Source organism: Chiloscyllium plagiosum, chromosome 5 (assembly GCF_004010195.1).
Source record: "Chiloscyllium plagiosum isolate BGI_BamShark_2017 chromosome 5, ASM401019v2, whole genome shotgun sequence".
Taxonomy (NCBI): domain Eukaryota; kingdom Metazoa; phylum Chordata; class Chondrichthyes; order Orectolobiformes; family Hemiscylliidae; genus Chiloscyllium; species Chiloscyllium plagiosum.
The window spans coordinates 104679155-104696370 of record NC_057714.1 but is presented as its reverse complement, the minus strand read 5'-3'; the positions used below and the strand labels follow the sequence as shown (position 1 = coordinate 104696370).

The following is a 17216-nucleotide window of genomic DNA, read 5'->3' as shown; positions in this document are numbered from 1 at the left end:
TATACTTTCTAACGAGTGAGTACAGAACTCACTGCCCTAGAGTGCAGTGGAGGCAGAATCAAGAATGCAATAGATATATCTCTGTTGAAAAATGGGATAAAAAGCTATGGCGAGCAGGCAGGAAGGTGGAGTTGAGACCAGTATAGGATCGGCCATGATCATGTTAGATAGTTGAGGGGGCTCGAAAGGCTGAACTGCCTACTCCCACTCCTCATTCCTATGTTCCTATGACTGAGACCTGAGATGGCAAGTTTGTCATCTGAGGAGAGACTGGGGCAACTGGGTTGTATTCACTGGAGTTTAGAAGAAGGAGAGAGGACCTCACTGAAACATTTAAATCCTGAAGGGGCTGGACAGTCTGAATGCAGAGATAATGTTTCTTTTAGCTGGAGAACCAGAGGAAGGGGTCATGGTCCCAGGTTCCAAGGTAGGCGGAAGAGAACTATCTCCACTCAGATTGTGGTCAACCTGTGAAATTCTTCACCACAGAAGGCTGCGAATCACTGGATATGTTTAAGAAAGAAAAAGATGGATTCTCAATACTAAATGCATCAAGGGGAATGGGGAGAAAATGGGAATATGATGTTGAGTTGGAGGATCTGCCATCATTATAATCAATGATGGTGCAAGCTTGAAGGGCTGAATGGCCTACTCTTTCTAAGTTTCTCTTTGGAAATGGACAGGAAGGTATTATTCAAAGGAGTGGTACTGACACAGCATTCAACAAAAGATCTTTGTATGACAGGGATGAGGAAAAACAAAAGAAATCAGCATGAACTGACGGAAATTCTGCAATAACAGGGTCAGAGTCCTACTTCTATCTTTCTTCAGCTGTACTATTGAGGCTGATACTACCATTCGCAGGTCATTGTAAGTGCAGCCCCAAGAATGGTGTGAAATGCAGATCTGTGGTTCATCAAATTGTGGCAGTGAATTTAAATTGCCAAATTCAAACAAGTTTTAACCTAAGCGAGAGATGCAACAGCACTACAGTCATCTCTGGATTAGTGGTGTTGGAAGAGCACAGCAGTTCAGGCAGCACTACATTCATCTCTGGATTAGTGGTGCTGGAAGAGCACAGCAGTTCAGGCAGCACTACAGTCATGCCAAGGCTGGGCTTGTTCGATGTGACATTGATTTGCAACAATTGTTTCTTCTCTAACTGTTACAGTTTTTGAGTTTCTTCTCACGGCTCACCACCCAGAAGCTGCTGAATCAGGCTGTGGTGTAGTTTAGTGCCTACCACATGCCCTGCCAGAGATCCTGGTGTGGGTGACCATCCTGAGAGCAGTAGAAGAAAATGCTGTGCATGCGACAGAATGGAATACAAAGGCAATTCTCCCTCTCAATCAGAGAAACCTCCTCGCACTATCACTGGCTAGCAATCAGAATTGAGTTCCCTGCCAGATTCTGTCTATCAAAGACATTGTGGACAGTTGTGCTGCCTCAACTCCTTCTGTGGCTAATTTGATCCAGACCAAGCATACCATCTCTGTTTGATTCCACACCAGTCACATATTCATCCAAGAAGCTAGACTTTTCTGCATTTCATAGAATCCCAAGAGTGTGAAAGCAGGCCATTTGACCCATCAAGTCCACACCAACCCTCCAAAGAGCATCCCACCCAGAACCCCACCCTATTATAATGGAAATAACCCCACATTTCCTATGGCTAGCCCACCTAGTCTGCATGGGCTTGGACACCACAGAGTGATTAAGCCTGGCTAATCCGCCTAATTTGCACATCTTTAGACTGTGGGAGGAAACTGGAGCACGTGGAAGAAACCCACACAGATAGGGGGAGAATGTGCAAACTCCACATAGACAGTCGCCTGAGGCTGGAATCGAACCCTGGTCTCTGGTGCTGTGAGGCAGCAGTGCTGACCACAGAGCCACCGTGCCAACCATTTCCGATATTATTGGTGTCAGCTTTGGTTCAGGTGGTTACATACAATTCAGTGACTCGAGCACAAGATCTGGGCTGACACCCAAGTGCTGTCCTCAGGGAGTGCTGCACTATACAAGGTGCTATTTTAACAGATTCCACAATTTTAGCTGTGAGATTTGTTCTTGTTTTGAAGCAGGGTTGGAGATGTGGGCTATACGTTTATCGGACAACGGTTAAATGTCACTCATAATGCTGTGGATCAGGAGATCTGGAGCTGAAATTTGAAGCTGGCATGAGAGTGACTGTCCTTGCTATCAAGGCAGCCATGACCAAGTGTGACATCAAGGAGTACTCGAACAATTGAAGTCTTTGCAAATCAGGGTAACTAGCTGGTGTCATAAATGATCCATGCAACCCAATGACCATGCATTCAAACTCCAGCTTCTCAGTCCTTTGAGTGCAGGAGTTGAGACATCACATTTAAATTATACAGGACATTGGTGAGGCCTCTACTGGAGTACTGTGTGCAGCTCTGGTCTGGAGAGGGTTCAGAAAAGATTGACCAGGTTGGTGCTTGGAATGAAGGTTTTGAGACATAAAACAGACTGGAAAGGCTAAAACTTTATTCACTGGAGCGTAGAGGGTTGAGGTTTATAAAATCATGAGAGGCACAGAAAAGGTGAATGACAAGGGTCTTTTCCCTAGGGGGTGGGGAAGCTCAAAACTGGAGGGCATATTTTGAAGGGGAAAGAAGGAATACTTGAAAAGGATGTGAGAGGCAACTTTTTCACACAGAGTTCTTCGTGTGTGGACTGAACTACCAAAGGAAATGATGGATTTCCTTTGGTACAGTTGCAAAAGATATTTAGATACATTTATGAATAGTTAAGGTTTGGAGGGATATGGGCCAAGCACAGGCAGATGGGACTAGCTTAGTTTGGGAACATGGTCAGCATGGACTGAAGGGTGTGTTTCTATGCTATCTGACTCTATGATTCAATAAATCTCTAATTTGCAGAATAGAGGGTGGAGAAACAGAAAACAAAATAAATTATAAAAGCAGTCACTCTGCTTTAAAGCCCATCTGAAATGTTAACTGGCCCCATAGTTAATGAAGGATGTGCTTGCATTGGAAGGGTTGGTCTAGAGGAGGTTTACAAGAATGATCCTAGGGATAAAGGGCTTGTCATATGAGACTGTGGACCTGTTCTCCATGGAGTTTAGAAAGATGAGAGGGGGATCTGATTGAAGCATATAGAATACTGAGAGGCCGGATGGTGTGGAGGCGGAGGACATGTTTCCATTAGTAGGAGAGACTCGAATCTGAGGGCACAGCCTCAGAGTAAAGGGCTGAACCTTTAGGACTGAAATGAGGAAGCATTTCTTCAGCCAGAGGGTAGTGACTCTGTGGAACTCATTGCCACAGAGGGCTGTGGAGGCCAAGTTATTGATGTGTATTTAAAACAGAGCTAGGTAGGTTCTTGATTTGTAAGGGTATCAAGAGTTATGGGGAGAAGGGAGGAGAATAGGATTAGAAATATACCAGCCATGATTGAATAGCGAAGCAGACTTGATGGGCCAAATGGCCTAATTCTTCGCCTATATCTTATGTTCCTCTAGTTTTATCCTGATTTAATTTAACATGCATCTACTGGGAAATGCTGGTGTAGTGGTGATGTTACTGGACTAGTAATCCACAAGTAGAAAGTGAGGACTGCAGATGCGGGAGGTTAGAGTCGAGAGTGTGGTGCTGGAAAAGCACAGCAGGTCAGGCAGCATCCAAGGAACAGGTGAATCAACATTTTGGGCATAAGCCCTTCATCAGAAAATGTTGATTCTCCTGCTGCTTAGATGCTGCCTGACCTGCTGTGCTTTTCCAGCACCACACTCTCGTCTGATAATCCGCAAGATCGGTTAGTAATTTTCTGCGAATGTGAGTTGTATCCTGCCACGGCAGATTAGGAAATTTGAATCCAGTTGATGTGTGGAATAGAAAGCTGGCTGACCATGTAACCACTGTGGATTTTTGTAAAAACTCATCAGGTTCACTAAAGTCCTTTCAGACATTAATGTGCTTACCCTGGTCTGGCCTACACGTGACTCCAGATCCATTACAAAGGGGTTGGTTAGGAATGGGAGATAAATGCTGGCATAGTCAGTAATCTACATCGTGTGATTTTTCTTTTAAATTGCAAAGACATTCCATCCTAAGTACAACTTAGGAAAAGGTCCATCTTATCCTGGGGGCAACTCAGATGGATATTTAATGTAGCCTCCACTCTCAAATCCAGAGAGCTAATACAAAGAAGCTGTTTTTGCTATTTTGCTTAGATGTTACCATGAATAAATCATTCAGCTTCCACGGAAAATGGGTGAAACTATGCATGCAATATTAATGCTGTCATAACAATGAATATTATCAGACAGTCCTATGAAACTCTTGCACTGTGACTGAAGTTAATGCAGCAGAGTGAATTTTATGCAAAAGTATCAAGTACCGATCTTGCACTGTCTGATATAAACCTAAGGGTGAGTGAAGCCCTTTGGATCCCATGTGTCAATTAGCATTTTATTCCATTTTTCATAGCGAGCAGGCTCATAAAGCCCTGGACAATTTCAAAATTGCCTAGTTTTTAAAAACTACGTTTCCACATGTGGGTAAGTTTGACATTTATTGTCCTGAACAGATGGGATGCCTTCCCTTTGAATCACTAACAGCTCATGCTTTGAAGGGGGTTATAGAGTCATAGAGATATATAGCACAGAAAGAGACCCTTCAGTCCAACTCGTCCATGCCGACCAGATATCCTAACCTAATCTAGTCCCACCTGCCAGGACTTGGCCCATATCCTCTAAGTCCTTCCTATTCATGTACCCATCCAGATGCCTTTTAAATGTTGCAATTGTACCAGCCTTCACCACTTCGTCTGGCAGCTCATTCCATACACGTACCACCCTCTGTGTGAAAACGTTGCCCTTAGGTCCCTTTTATATTTTTCCCCTCTCACCCTGAACCTATGCCCTCTAGTTCTGGACTCCCCCACCGTAGGGAAAAGACCTTGTCTCTTTACCCTACCCACGCTCCTCATGATTTTGTAAACCTCTTCAAGGTCAACTCTCAGACTCCGAGGCTCCAGGGAAAACAGCCCCAGCCTATTCAGCCTCTCCCTATAGCTCAAACTCTCCAAATCTGGTAACATCCCTGTCAATCTTTTCTGAACCCTTTCAAGTTTCACAACATCCTTCCGATAGAGACCCAGAATTGCACACAGCATTTCAAAAGCAGCCTAACCAATGTCCTGTACAGCTCCAACATAACATTTCAAGTCCAATACTCAACGCTCTGACCAACAAAGGAAAGCATACCAAACACCTTCTTCACTATCCTATTTACTTGCGACTCTACTTTCAAGGAGCTGTGAACCTGCACTCCAAGGTCTCTTTGTTCAACAACACATTAATAAGTGTATAAGTCCAAAGTGCAGCACCTCGCATTTATCTAAATTAAACTCCATTTGCCACTTCTCAGCCCACCAGCCCATCTGATCAAGATCCCATTGTAATCTGAGTTAACCTTCTTCGCTGTTCACTAAATCTCCAATTTTGGTGTCATCTGCAAAATTACTAACGAAATGTCCTATGTTCACATTCAAATAATTTTAGTTTAGATCAGAAGAGGTGTAAAGAAGGTTTATCAGAAGCATTCTGAATTTTCTTTCTTTATTTGTTCACGGGATGAGGACGTTGCTGGCTAGGCAGCATTTATTGCCCATCCCTAATTACCCAAAGGGAGGTTAAGAGTCAGCCACATTGCTGTGGGTCTGGAGTCACATGTAAACCTCTACAAGGTCAACTCTCAGACTCCGAGGCTCCAGGGAAAACAGCCCCAGCCTATTCAGCCTCTCCCTATAGCTCAAACTCTCCAAATCTGGTAACATCCTTGTCAATCTTTTCTGAACCCTTTCAAGTTTCACAACCTCCTTCCGATAGGAAGGAGACCAGAATTGCACACAGCATTCCAAAAGCAGCCTAACCAATGTCCTGTACAGCTCCTGTACAGCTCCTGTGGAGCCAGACCAGGTAAAGACGGCCGTTTCCTTCCCTAAATGACAGTAGTGACCCAGATGGATTTTTCCCAACAATGGACTCCTGGTCACCATTGAGTTTCAGATTTGTTTAAAAATTTAATTCAAATTCCAGCATATGCTGTGATGAGATTTGACCCGGGCCCCCAGAATATTGTCTGCAACTCTGGATTAACAACAATAATACCACTAGACCATTGCCTCCCGATGAAAGGCTTCGGGAGATAGAGAGATCAATAGCAACCAATCTCAAGAAATGGAGGGCACAGATTTTTGGTGACTGTCAAAAACACCCCTCACACCAGCAAGTGGCTACAATCTCCAATACACTTGCTGAAAACTCAGGGAAGAAAACAAACAAGCAAACACAGTGATACTTGGAAGTGAACATACTGGCCGTTGTGGAGCTGGACAAGTCAGACCAGTGTGTATCATTCACAGCTTTTACTAATATTTCTTCCTGTGAAGTTAGAGGAGACAGTTTGAACTGTGGCTTTCAAATGGAATTGGATAAGTACCTGAGAGACATAAAGGGTTTGCAGGGCTAAGGGAAATGTGCAGGGAGTGTGAATAGATGAATTCTTGATGCAGCATGTTATTCTACTGTCAGCTGATCAGTAGCCTCGTTCCGTGCGCCAACATTTTGTCGTAGAGAAAATATTAAAGTCCATTCTTAAGGAAGCAATAGAAAAGTTTGACATAATCAAACAGAGTCAACATAGTTTTGTGAAAGAGAAATCATATTTGATAAGTCTACGTTGAGTTCCTTGTAGCAGAGTTGTTAAAGGAGAACTGATCAATTTGATGTGCTTGATTCAGAGAAGGCAGTTAGAAAAGGTGCCGCATGAATGATTATTGCACAAGCCAGGAGCTCATGGTATTGGGAGTAATGTCCAAGCATGGATTGGGGATTGATTAATGCACAGAAGACAAAGAGTTGGGAATAATTGGTTTTTCTGAAGGTTGCAGAAGTGTAACTAGTGGAGTGCTACAAGGAATAGTCTGTGCCCTTGATTACTGTCCATATTAATGACTTGGAAAAGAAACAGAGTATAAAGTATTCATATTTACCGATGATACAAAAATATATAAAATGGAGGCCATACAGAATCTGCAAGAGGTTCCAAATAGGTTGAGTGAGTGGGCAAAATCGTGGCAGATGCAGCTTAATGTTGGAAAACGTGAGGTCATTCACTTTGGTCGGAAGAATGAAAACATAGACAAGAGTACAGCGTGGAGTGATCTGGATTTTTCTTGAGTTTAAAATAGTAGCATCAATAAGAAGGCAAAGGGAGTTTTGACCTTTATTGCTGAGGGTTGGGAGTGGTGCTGGAGTTTAAAAATAGAAATTTGCTCTTACAATTGTACTGTGTTTTAGTGAGCTGCTGCCTGGAGTATGATGTGCAGTTTTGGTCCCTGTATTTAGGAAGAGATGGACGAACAGTTCAAAAGAGATCCATCAGCCTGAATCCTGGGATGAGGGGGATGACTTATCAAGAACAGCTAAACAGGTTTTGACCTTGATTTATCACAGTCTGAAAGATTGAGGGGTGATCTTATTGAAACGTACAAGATTATGTGCTGGGTTAAGGGGGTTATGCATTGACATGTTTCTACTAGTTGGGGAATCTCAAGCCAGACTAAAGCAACACTCATTTAAAATTGAGATGCAAATGAATTTCTCCTCCCAGAGGGTAGTGGGTGTCTGGAATGTTCTATCCCAGAGAGGCTAGCTCACTGGATGTATTTAAAAGAGGTAGACAGATTTCTGAAATGTCAGGGAATTGAGGGCTATAAGAAGTGGCGGCCTTGAGCAGATCAGCCATCATATTATGGTATGGCAGGGCAGACTTGAGGGGTCGAGTAGCCTCCTCCCTCTCCTATTCCTTATATTCTTATGTAATAATTTCTATACCTCTAAGATTCCCAGTCACCAGAGTCAATTATGAGCAAACTGGATAGGAACTTTAAACTTTCTTTCCTGAAGTGCTTTAGTTGGGTTTTTGCAATAATTTGACAGCGTCATGATCACTATTAGCGATTCCAGATCTTAAAAAAAATCCAAATTGAAAGCATGTGTGGTAGGATTTGAACTCTGGATTATTAGTTTTGTCAAGGAACTGGATTGGCTGTGCTAACCTAGTGGCATCTTTAGCACTTTCCTGACTCATCAGCAAGAAATGATTCCGCACTAGCTGCTATGATGTTTGTAATCTTGAGCTGCAGCGATCATTAGAGAACCAGTGGAAATTATTTTAAGATCTGGATGTATCTGTTCACAGAAATGTTTACAGTTTTTTCCCAATTCTTTTTATAGTGTGAAAAGTTTGATTAAATGTTTGAAGTAAGTCATCAGTCTAGAGACGCTCAGACAGAAGTGTTAAAATAAATATGAAGTAGGATTTGAATTACAAAAAGTGAACATGTACAAAAATAACATGTGTTTGGCATTGATGAAGCAATGGCCTAGCGGTATTATCACTAGACTGTTATTCCAGAGACCCAGATAATGTTCTGGGGACCTGGGTTTGAATCCTGTCATGGTGGAATTTGAATTCAATAAAAATCTGGAACCAAGAGTTTAATGATGTCTATGAATTGGAGTGTTGAAAAAACCCATCACTGGATCACTGATGTCCTTTAGGGAAAAAAACTGTCATCCTTACCTGGTCTGGCCTACATGTCACGCCTGACCCGCAGCAAGGTGGTTTTAGATTAGATTAGATTACAGTGTGGAAACAGGCCCTTCGGCCCAACAAGTCCACACCGACCCGCCGAAGCGCAACCCACCCATACCCCTACATTTACCCCTTACCTAACACTACGGGCAATTTAGCATGGCCAATTCACCTGACCTGCACATCTTTGGATTGTGGGAGGAAACCGGAGCACCCGGAGGAAACCCACGCAGACACGGGGAGAACGTGCAAACTCCACACAGTCAGTCGCCTGAGGCGGGAATTGAACCCGGGTCTCCGGCGCTGTGAGGCAGCAGTGCTAACCACTGTGCCACCGTGCCGCCCACTTGCCACCGTGCCGCCCACGGTGGTTGTTGACTCTTAACTGTTAGATGGACAATAAATGCTGCATAACCAGTGATGCCTGTGAATGAACAAAGGAAAAAAAAATACAGGATCTTTCTGGATATCCCAAAACACTTTGCAATGAATTTTGTACTTATTGAAGATTTCTCTCTGTTTGCAATATATAGGAAACATTGCAGACAGGTTCCTTAGGGTAGTTTCAGCTACTTGATCAATGACCTTCCCTCTATCATGATGTCAGAAGTGAGGATGTTTGCTGATGATTGCACAATGTTCAGCACCGTTCACCTCTCCTCAGATACTGAAGCAATCGGTGCCCAAAATACAGCGAAACATGGACAATGTCCAAGTTTGGGCTGACAAATAGCAAGTGACATTTACATTACACAAAGTACCAGGCAATGGCCATCTCCAATGAGAGGGAATCTGACCCTTGACATTCAGTGGCATTGCCGGCACTGAGCACCCCACTATGAATATCCTGACAGTTACCCTCATCTAGAATCTGAAGTCGACTAACCATATGAGTACTGCAGCTATAAGAGCAGATCAGAGGCTATGAAACTTGCAGTGAGTAACTCATCTCCTGATTGCCCACCATCGTCAATGCACTTGTTAGGTGTGTGACAGAACGTTCCAAATTGCCTGGATGAGTGCTGCTTAACAATAATAAACAGTATTGAACACCATATCCATAAATATTTGCTCCTTCAGCACTAAGTGGCAGCAGTTCATACTGTTCATAAACTGCCCTGTAAAAGCTGATGAGGCTCCGTAGACAGCACCTCCTAAACCAATAATCGCAGTTGTCTTGAAGGGCAAGAGCAGCAGATACATGGGAACACCAGCAATTGCAAGTTCCCCTTCAAGCCGCTCACCATCCTGACTTGGAAATAAACTGCTATTTTTTCACTGTCACCAGGTCAAAATCCAAGCCGAAAACACACTCAGGTGGAACATGACATATCCAGCAGTCTGTGCATTGCACCTTTTATTTCCAAGCACCAGCCCCTGGAAATTTCACAGCTCCTCTGACTGAACCCTCAGTGAAAATTATAATCCTTCCTTACAGTAGCTGGCTCTCTTACAGTTTTGACAGCCCACACAATTTCAACTGCACACTTTGACACCATGTTCACGTGGTGCCTATGGCAAGTCAGAATATACAGAATACGAAAGCATTTCTCCTGACGATGGAGTCATGATATTTTAAGTCTAACCTGTTTATCTTGAGTTGCGCTATGGTGTAAGGAGCTCAAATAATTCCTTTAAATCTCTGAGATGGGTTTACATCTCCCCAGGATATGCAACAAAGGAACTTTTATTTTGCTCGTTGCAGGCAGTAACAAATCAGAAGTTCTCAATAAATAATTGGAATCAACCCAAACCAAACAAGCTGGGTTTTCTGAATTGTAACTCAAGTGGAGTGACAATATGATCAGAGTGGGAATAAATTTCCTTTCATTTGTAATCAAGCAAATTAGCAAACCATGTTCTGGTAATAGCTGTAAAATCAACCACGTTTCAAACTGCAATAGAGCTGCAGCAGAGAATATTAGATTAGATTAGATTACTTACAGTGTGGAAACAGGCCCTTCGGCCCAACAAGTCCACACCGACCCGTCGAAGTGCAACCCACCCATACCCCTACATGTACCCCTTTTTACCTAACACTACGGGCAATTTAGCATGGCCAATTCACCTGGCCTGCACATCTTTGGACTGTGGGAGGAAACCAGAGCACCCGGAGGAAACCCACGCAGACACAGAGAGAATGTGCAAACTCCACACAGTCAGTCGCCTGAGGCGGGAATTGAACCTGGGTCTCTGGTGCTGTGAGGCAGCAGTGCTAACCACTTGTTAGATCCCAGCGTTAATGAACTGACTGAGCATCTACAGAACAAAAAACAACTTCCTAATAGATGCAAAAATAAATTAAAAGTGTGTAAGTAAGGAAATAAGAGAACACTCAGAAAAAGGACATCTATTATTATAATGCTCCAATGAGTTAAGCAATTTTTCTACTTTGATTAGGAAGTGAGTAGGATGCAGATGACCAATCAAACATGTATCTACATAGAAAGCAGTCAGTATGCACAGAAGTTACAGAAAGAAGCCACAAAATTGTGCAGAGTTTTATTTTTCTTTTGCCTCTGGGATGGGATCTGCACGCTGCAGTGGAGAGCATTTTGCTGAGCGTGTTAAGCATATGTGGAGGGTAGCTACGCTGGAAACGCAGCCTAGGCAAATCATGATGTCAATCAGCCGGCGATGCAGAGACCACACCAGTGGCACTACTCTCGCGTACACGTTCCAGCTAACACTCTTGCTTAAACTCCACAACTGAACAAGTGTTCAGCAATGTGAAGGAGACACAAACTGCGTTATTGAAAGAGATCATCATCTACTTTCAGCCAATAGAGATAGAGATACTATGGAGGTCAGGCACTATGTATAAGTTTGTACATCTGGATTGCAGTTTGTATGTATGAGGTTACATATATGGAGGTGGAGATCAGAGTGTACAGGGTTATGTACAAGAAGTACAGTCTTTGTACAGGGTTAATTACAGGAGTGCAGTCCGTGTGTACAGGGTTAATTATAAAGATTGCAGTCCATGTATACAGGGTTAATTATATGGAGTGTGGTGTGAGTGGACAGGTTTAATTACATAGAGTGCAGTCATAGAGTCATACAGCAGAGAAACAGACCCTCAGCTCCAACTCATCTCTGCCGACCAAGTTTCCCAAAATAAACCAGTCCCACTTGCATGCATTTGGCTCACGTTCCTCGAAACCTTTCCAATTCATTTCCTCTTTCTGTCCAAATGTCTTTTAAATATTGTATCTTTACCAGCATCAGGGTTCATTACATGGAGTGCAGACCATGTGTACAGGGTGAATTACATATGATTTATTCCTGATGAAGGGCTTTTGCCTTAAACACCGATTTGCCTGCTCCTCGGATTCTGCCTGACCTGCTGTGCTTTTCCAGCACCACTCTAATCTAGACTCAGGGTTTATTATATGGAGTGCAGTCCGTGTGTACAGGGTTAATTACAAGGAGAGCAGTCCATATGTACACGGTTAATTACAGGGAAGGCAGTCTGTGTGTACAGGGTTAATTACATGGAGAGCAGTCCATATGTACACGGTTAATTACAGGGAAGGCAGTCTGTGTGTACAGGGTTAATTACATGGAGTGCAGTCCATCTGCACATGGTTAATTACAGGGAATGCAGTCCATGTGTACAGGGTTAATTACATGGAGAGCAGTCCGTGTGTACATGGTTAATTACAGGGAATGCAGTCTGTGTGTACAGGGTTAATTACATGGAGAGCAGTCCATATGTACAGGGTTAATTACAGGGAAGGCAGTCTGTATGTACATAGTTAATTACATGGAGTGCAATCCATGTGTACAGGGTTAATCACATGGAGAGCAGTCCGTGTGTACCGGGTTAATTACATGGAGTGCAGTCCGTGTGTACAGGGTTAATTACGTGGAGAGCAGTCTGTGTGCACGAGCCTAATTGCGTAAACCAAGATTTGTGTGTACAGATCGTATACATGGAGTGCAGTGTGTCCAAAACAAAGATAGTAATTGCTGGAAAACCTCAGCAAGTCTGGCAGCATATGTGAAGAGAAATTAGAGTTAACATTTTGGGTCCAGTGACCTTTCCTCAGTACACAGTGTGAGAGCAGTGTCTGTATGGGATGCATAGAAAGAGTATAACTGTACTCTGTTTTGTCATGTAAGGAATAGTAACCAGTATAAACACTGCAAGTTCCTATGCGGAGCAATGTAATAATGACCAGGCAATCTGGTTTTGTTTTGAATAAGGGATACATTTTGGCCAGGGCATGGGAAGAACGTGCCTGCTCTTCTTCAAAATAGGGGTATCTCGTATCCAATTGACAACGCGACTGTGCCTTGGTTCTTATCAACAAACTATTGATGCCAGCATTTCAACACTCCCCAAGATCGCCACCTGGTGTCAGGCTGGATTAAGTGACCATGACCCCAGAGTAGGCATTAAATCAATGATCTTTGGTCTGGGTGCACAATAATTACTAACTGATGGGAATTGTGACTCACACCAAAGATAATAAGTGGGAGAGAAGATTCTCACTTGCCCTACTTTTCACTCTCCGCAACTCTGAACCCTTCCCCCTACTGACCCAGACCTGTCCAGATAAATTAGCAGGATCAACTGAGATTGCTAGTCAGAATTAGCATTGTGATAGGAAGGGAAATGAGGTGTTAGCACCAGTGAAAAATCAGGTCAGTGCAGCATTCTCAATATCTCTTTCCGGCGGCAAATTGGAGTGAGAGTCCAGCCCTCAGTTTCCAACAGCAGTTTAAAGCCATATTAAGGGGCCAAATGGCCTACTCTAGCTCCATATTCTTAGATGAACGTAACCTAAGAGGTACTGCACAGATGTGTCAACCTTTCTAATACATTAAACCAATGACTTGTTTGCATTTAGTGTTTGAAGCAAGTACATTGGCTGCTCAATAATGTGATAGGATTTTTCCAAAACTGTCAGTGGGGAGCACATCTCTGCAGATGACAGCAACTCTGCAGCCACTTAATGACTCCATATGATTTATGGTAAATCTGTGGTTTAACGCAAATACCAGTTTCCATCTGTCCGTTCTGGAGCCTTTCCCCATCCAGAAACCAATCCCGCACTGGGGAAAGACCCAGCTCCTTGTTGTGGTTCTGTTCGCCGAGCTGGGAATTTGTGTTGCAGACATTTCGTCCCCTGTCTAGGTGACATCCTCAGTGCTTGGACCCAGCTCCTGTTTGTTATAAAGAAACCTACTCAAATCATCCAATTAATAAACATAGGGCAGGGGCGACAGTAACAAAAATATCAAAAAAGGAGGAAAATACAAAGGGGTTACTATATAAAAAATGGTTTTGGAAGGGGAGGTATTGCATTTCGACCCCGGCGGTGCTCAACTATCACGAAAGGTTACCAGCGGGTACTGCATGCTCCCATAACCAAGGAGATCCAGGCACAGATGTAACCATGGAACAGAGGCAGACAGTCAACGATTGTGACATCAAGAACACTGCTCTTTCTTGCTCTGAAGAAACCCATCAGTAAATTTACCAAACCTTGATGAAGGGCTTTTGCCCGAAACGTCAACTCCCGCTCCTCAAATGCTGCCTGACCTGTTATGCTTTTCCAGCACCACACTCTCGATTCTAATCTCCAGCATCTGTAGGCCTCACTTTCTCCAAATTTACCAAACGGCCAATGAACAAATTGCAAGCTCTGCACACTCAGCGCCAGCTCTTGGCTTGTTTGGAAAATAGACCCAAGACCAATTTATCAATTCAACTAATGAACAAATCACAAATACTGCCCACCAGGGGCAGTGAAAGACTCAGCTCTGCTTTCATCGACCTGTTCAGACATGAGGAAAAATGTTATTTGGCAGCAAGATGTTGCAATCTGAAATGCAATGCATGCAAAGAGAGTGAACAGAATTTCAATAAAAACAGTCAAATGGTATTGGACAAATACTGTGGAGAATGAGCAGGAGGCTGAAATTAATTAGAAAACTATTTTTTCAAAAAAACCAGAATGGTCACAATAGATAAGATGGCCTCCTTCTCTGCTGCATCATCCTTTGATACCCAATTTGGAACACAGTGAATTGATAACGTTTAGGAGCCTATACCTGCTTGATAATTGCATGGCATGTAAAGGGCTCCTTTAAAAGGGGCATGTTAACTCTTTATTCCCTCTGTAGACCAGACAAGTCTCAGTTTTTTTTGTTTAAATGTTTATGCAGAGGAGCTATACACATCGTAAGATGGCATACAGTTTAAACTTTTTTACAATATCAAAGGCTTATACTATTGTTGCCAAAAGCAAGATTCCAATCAGAAATTAGGTGAGTTGTGTCATTAAACAAGTATTTGTGACAATTTTGGCATCTCAACTCTATCTAGCGAGAATCTCTCCAAGTTGATTGTGAAAAACAGAAAAGATGGAATGAAAATATTTCAACATCAAGATGATTTCATAGATTTGTTGTTCGATTCATGACATAAGCCATGTCATTCCAACCTCTATAAGATTCCACCCAATGTGTTTAATGTGTCCCATTCAAATTACCTAAAATTGAGAATTCCTTTGTGATGACCCACCAGATCATGCATCTTAACCCAAGAAAGAAAGGAAGACTTGCACTTATTAGGCATTTTTCATAATCTCAGGTATCATAAAGCACTTTAAAGTCAATGACATACCAATTTTTTAATGGTTCCAGATTTCCTTACATTTAATGGAAAATAATTATTGAAAACATTTGCATTTCATTGATTTGTTCAACAGTGTATTACTTTATGACTTATGTTTCTCTCTCTCTTCTCACTCTCTCTCTCACTCTCTCTCTCATACACACACCTACAGTCAGTTCTGCTATAATGCGATAGTTCTGTTCTCACGCAATCCCGTGTTGTAAGAAAATTGCCTAATAGCAGCACCATTTTAACTAATGGGGCCAAAATCGCGTTATAACCAATGCACACTTTAAAACTTTGCACTTTAGAAACAATGTCCCCAATTTGTCAATCGTGTTATAGCGAATTTGTGTTAATGGAACACATATTATAACAGAACGTCCTGTATATCTATTCAATATATAAAACCTACACACCGTGTGAAGGGTAGAAAGAGTGAGTGTTGACAGGTTGGTTAAAAAAGCGTTTGCTACACTTGCCATCATTGCTCAGTCCTTTGAGTAGAGAAGTTAGGAAGTCATGTTGAGGTTGTGCAGGACATTGGTGAGGCCTTTTCTGGAATAATGTGTGCAGTGCTGGTCACCCAGTTATTATTAAGCTGGAGAAGGGTCAGAAGAGGTTTACCAGGATATTACCAGGTATGGAAGATTTGAGTTAGAAACAAAGGCTGGGACATTTTTCACTGGAGCGAAGGAGATTGAGAGGCGACCTTCTTGAAGATTTTAAGATAATGACAAGTATAGATAGAGTCAATGGTATTTGTCTTTTCCCTAGGATGAGGTAATTTCAAGACGAGAGGGCACATTTTTAAGGTGAGAGGAGACAGATTTAAAAAAGACATGGGGGCAAAATTTTTACACAGTGAGCGGTTTGCATGTGGAATGAACTTCCTGAGGAAGTGGTGGATGTGGGTATAATTACAACATTTAAAAGATATTTGGATAAGTGCATGAATAGGAAAGGTTTGGAGAGATATGGGCCAGCAGCAGGCAGGTTAGACTAGTTTAGCTTGGGAATAGGTTCAGCATGGACTGGTTGGATGAAAGAGTCTGTTTCCCTTCTGTATGACTCTATGACTCTGTTGTAGATGTATCTACGCCCCGTTCACAATAACACTGAGCAAGGAAGGCCAGTGGGATGGGTGCATATCTAGATAGGTCAAGTTTCACTTCAAAAATGCTGAATTAAATTTTATAAAACCTTTAGAACTAACTCGACCTTTTCTTTCCCCTTTAGAAGTTTTTGAGTTGGAGCTGAATGAGAAGGTACAAAATGCTACAGAGAGAATGCAAATGCCCAAAGTAGAATTCCAGGATGTTCAGATAAAGGATTATTGTAAGTATCTGCACCTTCTAATCATTGCCGATCAATAAATGTTCTATCTATCAATATCCTCATCATCCAGAGCTATTTAGTTGAAAAGGTTTTTATCGGATTTTATATGCTTATAGTTTCTGTTGGCCACTCAATGTAAAATGTCCAATAAAATATTAATGTTTAACTATTTTGCACCTCAGTCACATGCACACCAATACTAGAAGAATATAACCTTGCATCACCTTCCATATGGGTCCATAATAATTGAAAAGTGTGTCTGGGATGTTTGCCTGTATTTTGTTATGACCAGGCAAGGGGGTTAAACAGACTCCCATTATCTTAAACCAAAAGAGTAAATGCTGGAAAATCTCAGCAGGTCTGGCAGCATCTGTAAGGAGACAAAAGAGCTGACGTTTCGAGTCTAACCTACCCTTTGCCAAAGCAAAAAAAAGGGGAGAAATAGGGAGGTATTTATACTAGTCTGAGAGAAGGTGAGTCATGGCTCCAGAAGCAAAGGTAGCAATAAAGAGGTGACAATGACAGTGCAAAGAGAGATTATAGGGAGATTAGGAGTTGTGAATGACCAAGGCTGAAGCCAGTGTTGTGTGACAAAGTAT

At 42.4% G+C, this 17216-nt stretch overlaps 1 protein-coding gene across 6 annotated transcripts in view; it reads left to right on the top strand.

Annotated features, from left to right (window-relative positions):
• Nucleotides 1-17216, top strand: part of dpp6a (dipeptidyl-peptidase 6a) — a 1472261-nt gene that overhangs the window by 1400703 nt on the left and 54342 nt on the right. For all 6 annotated transcript variants that reach the window (XM_043690726.1, XM_043690728.1, XM_043690729.1 and 3 more), the window contains exon 18: nt 16519-16617. In XM_043690726.1, the coding sequence (XP_043546661.1) occupies nt 16519-16617 (99 nt within the window). The remainder of the gene's footprint in view (nt 1-16518; nt 16618-17216) is intronic.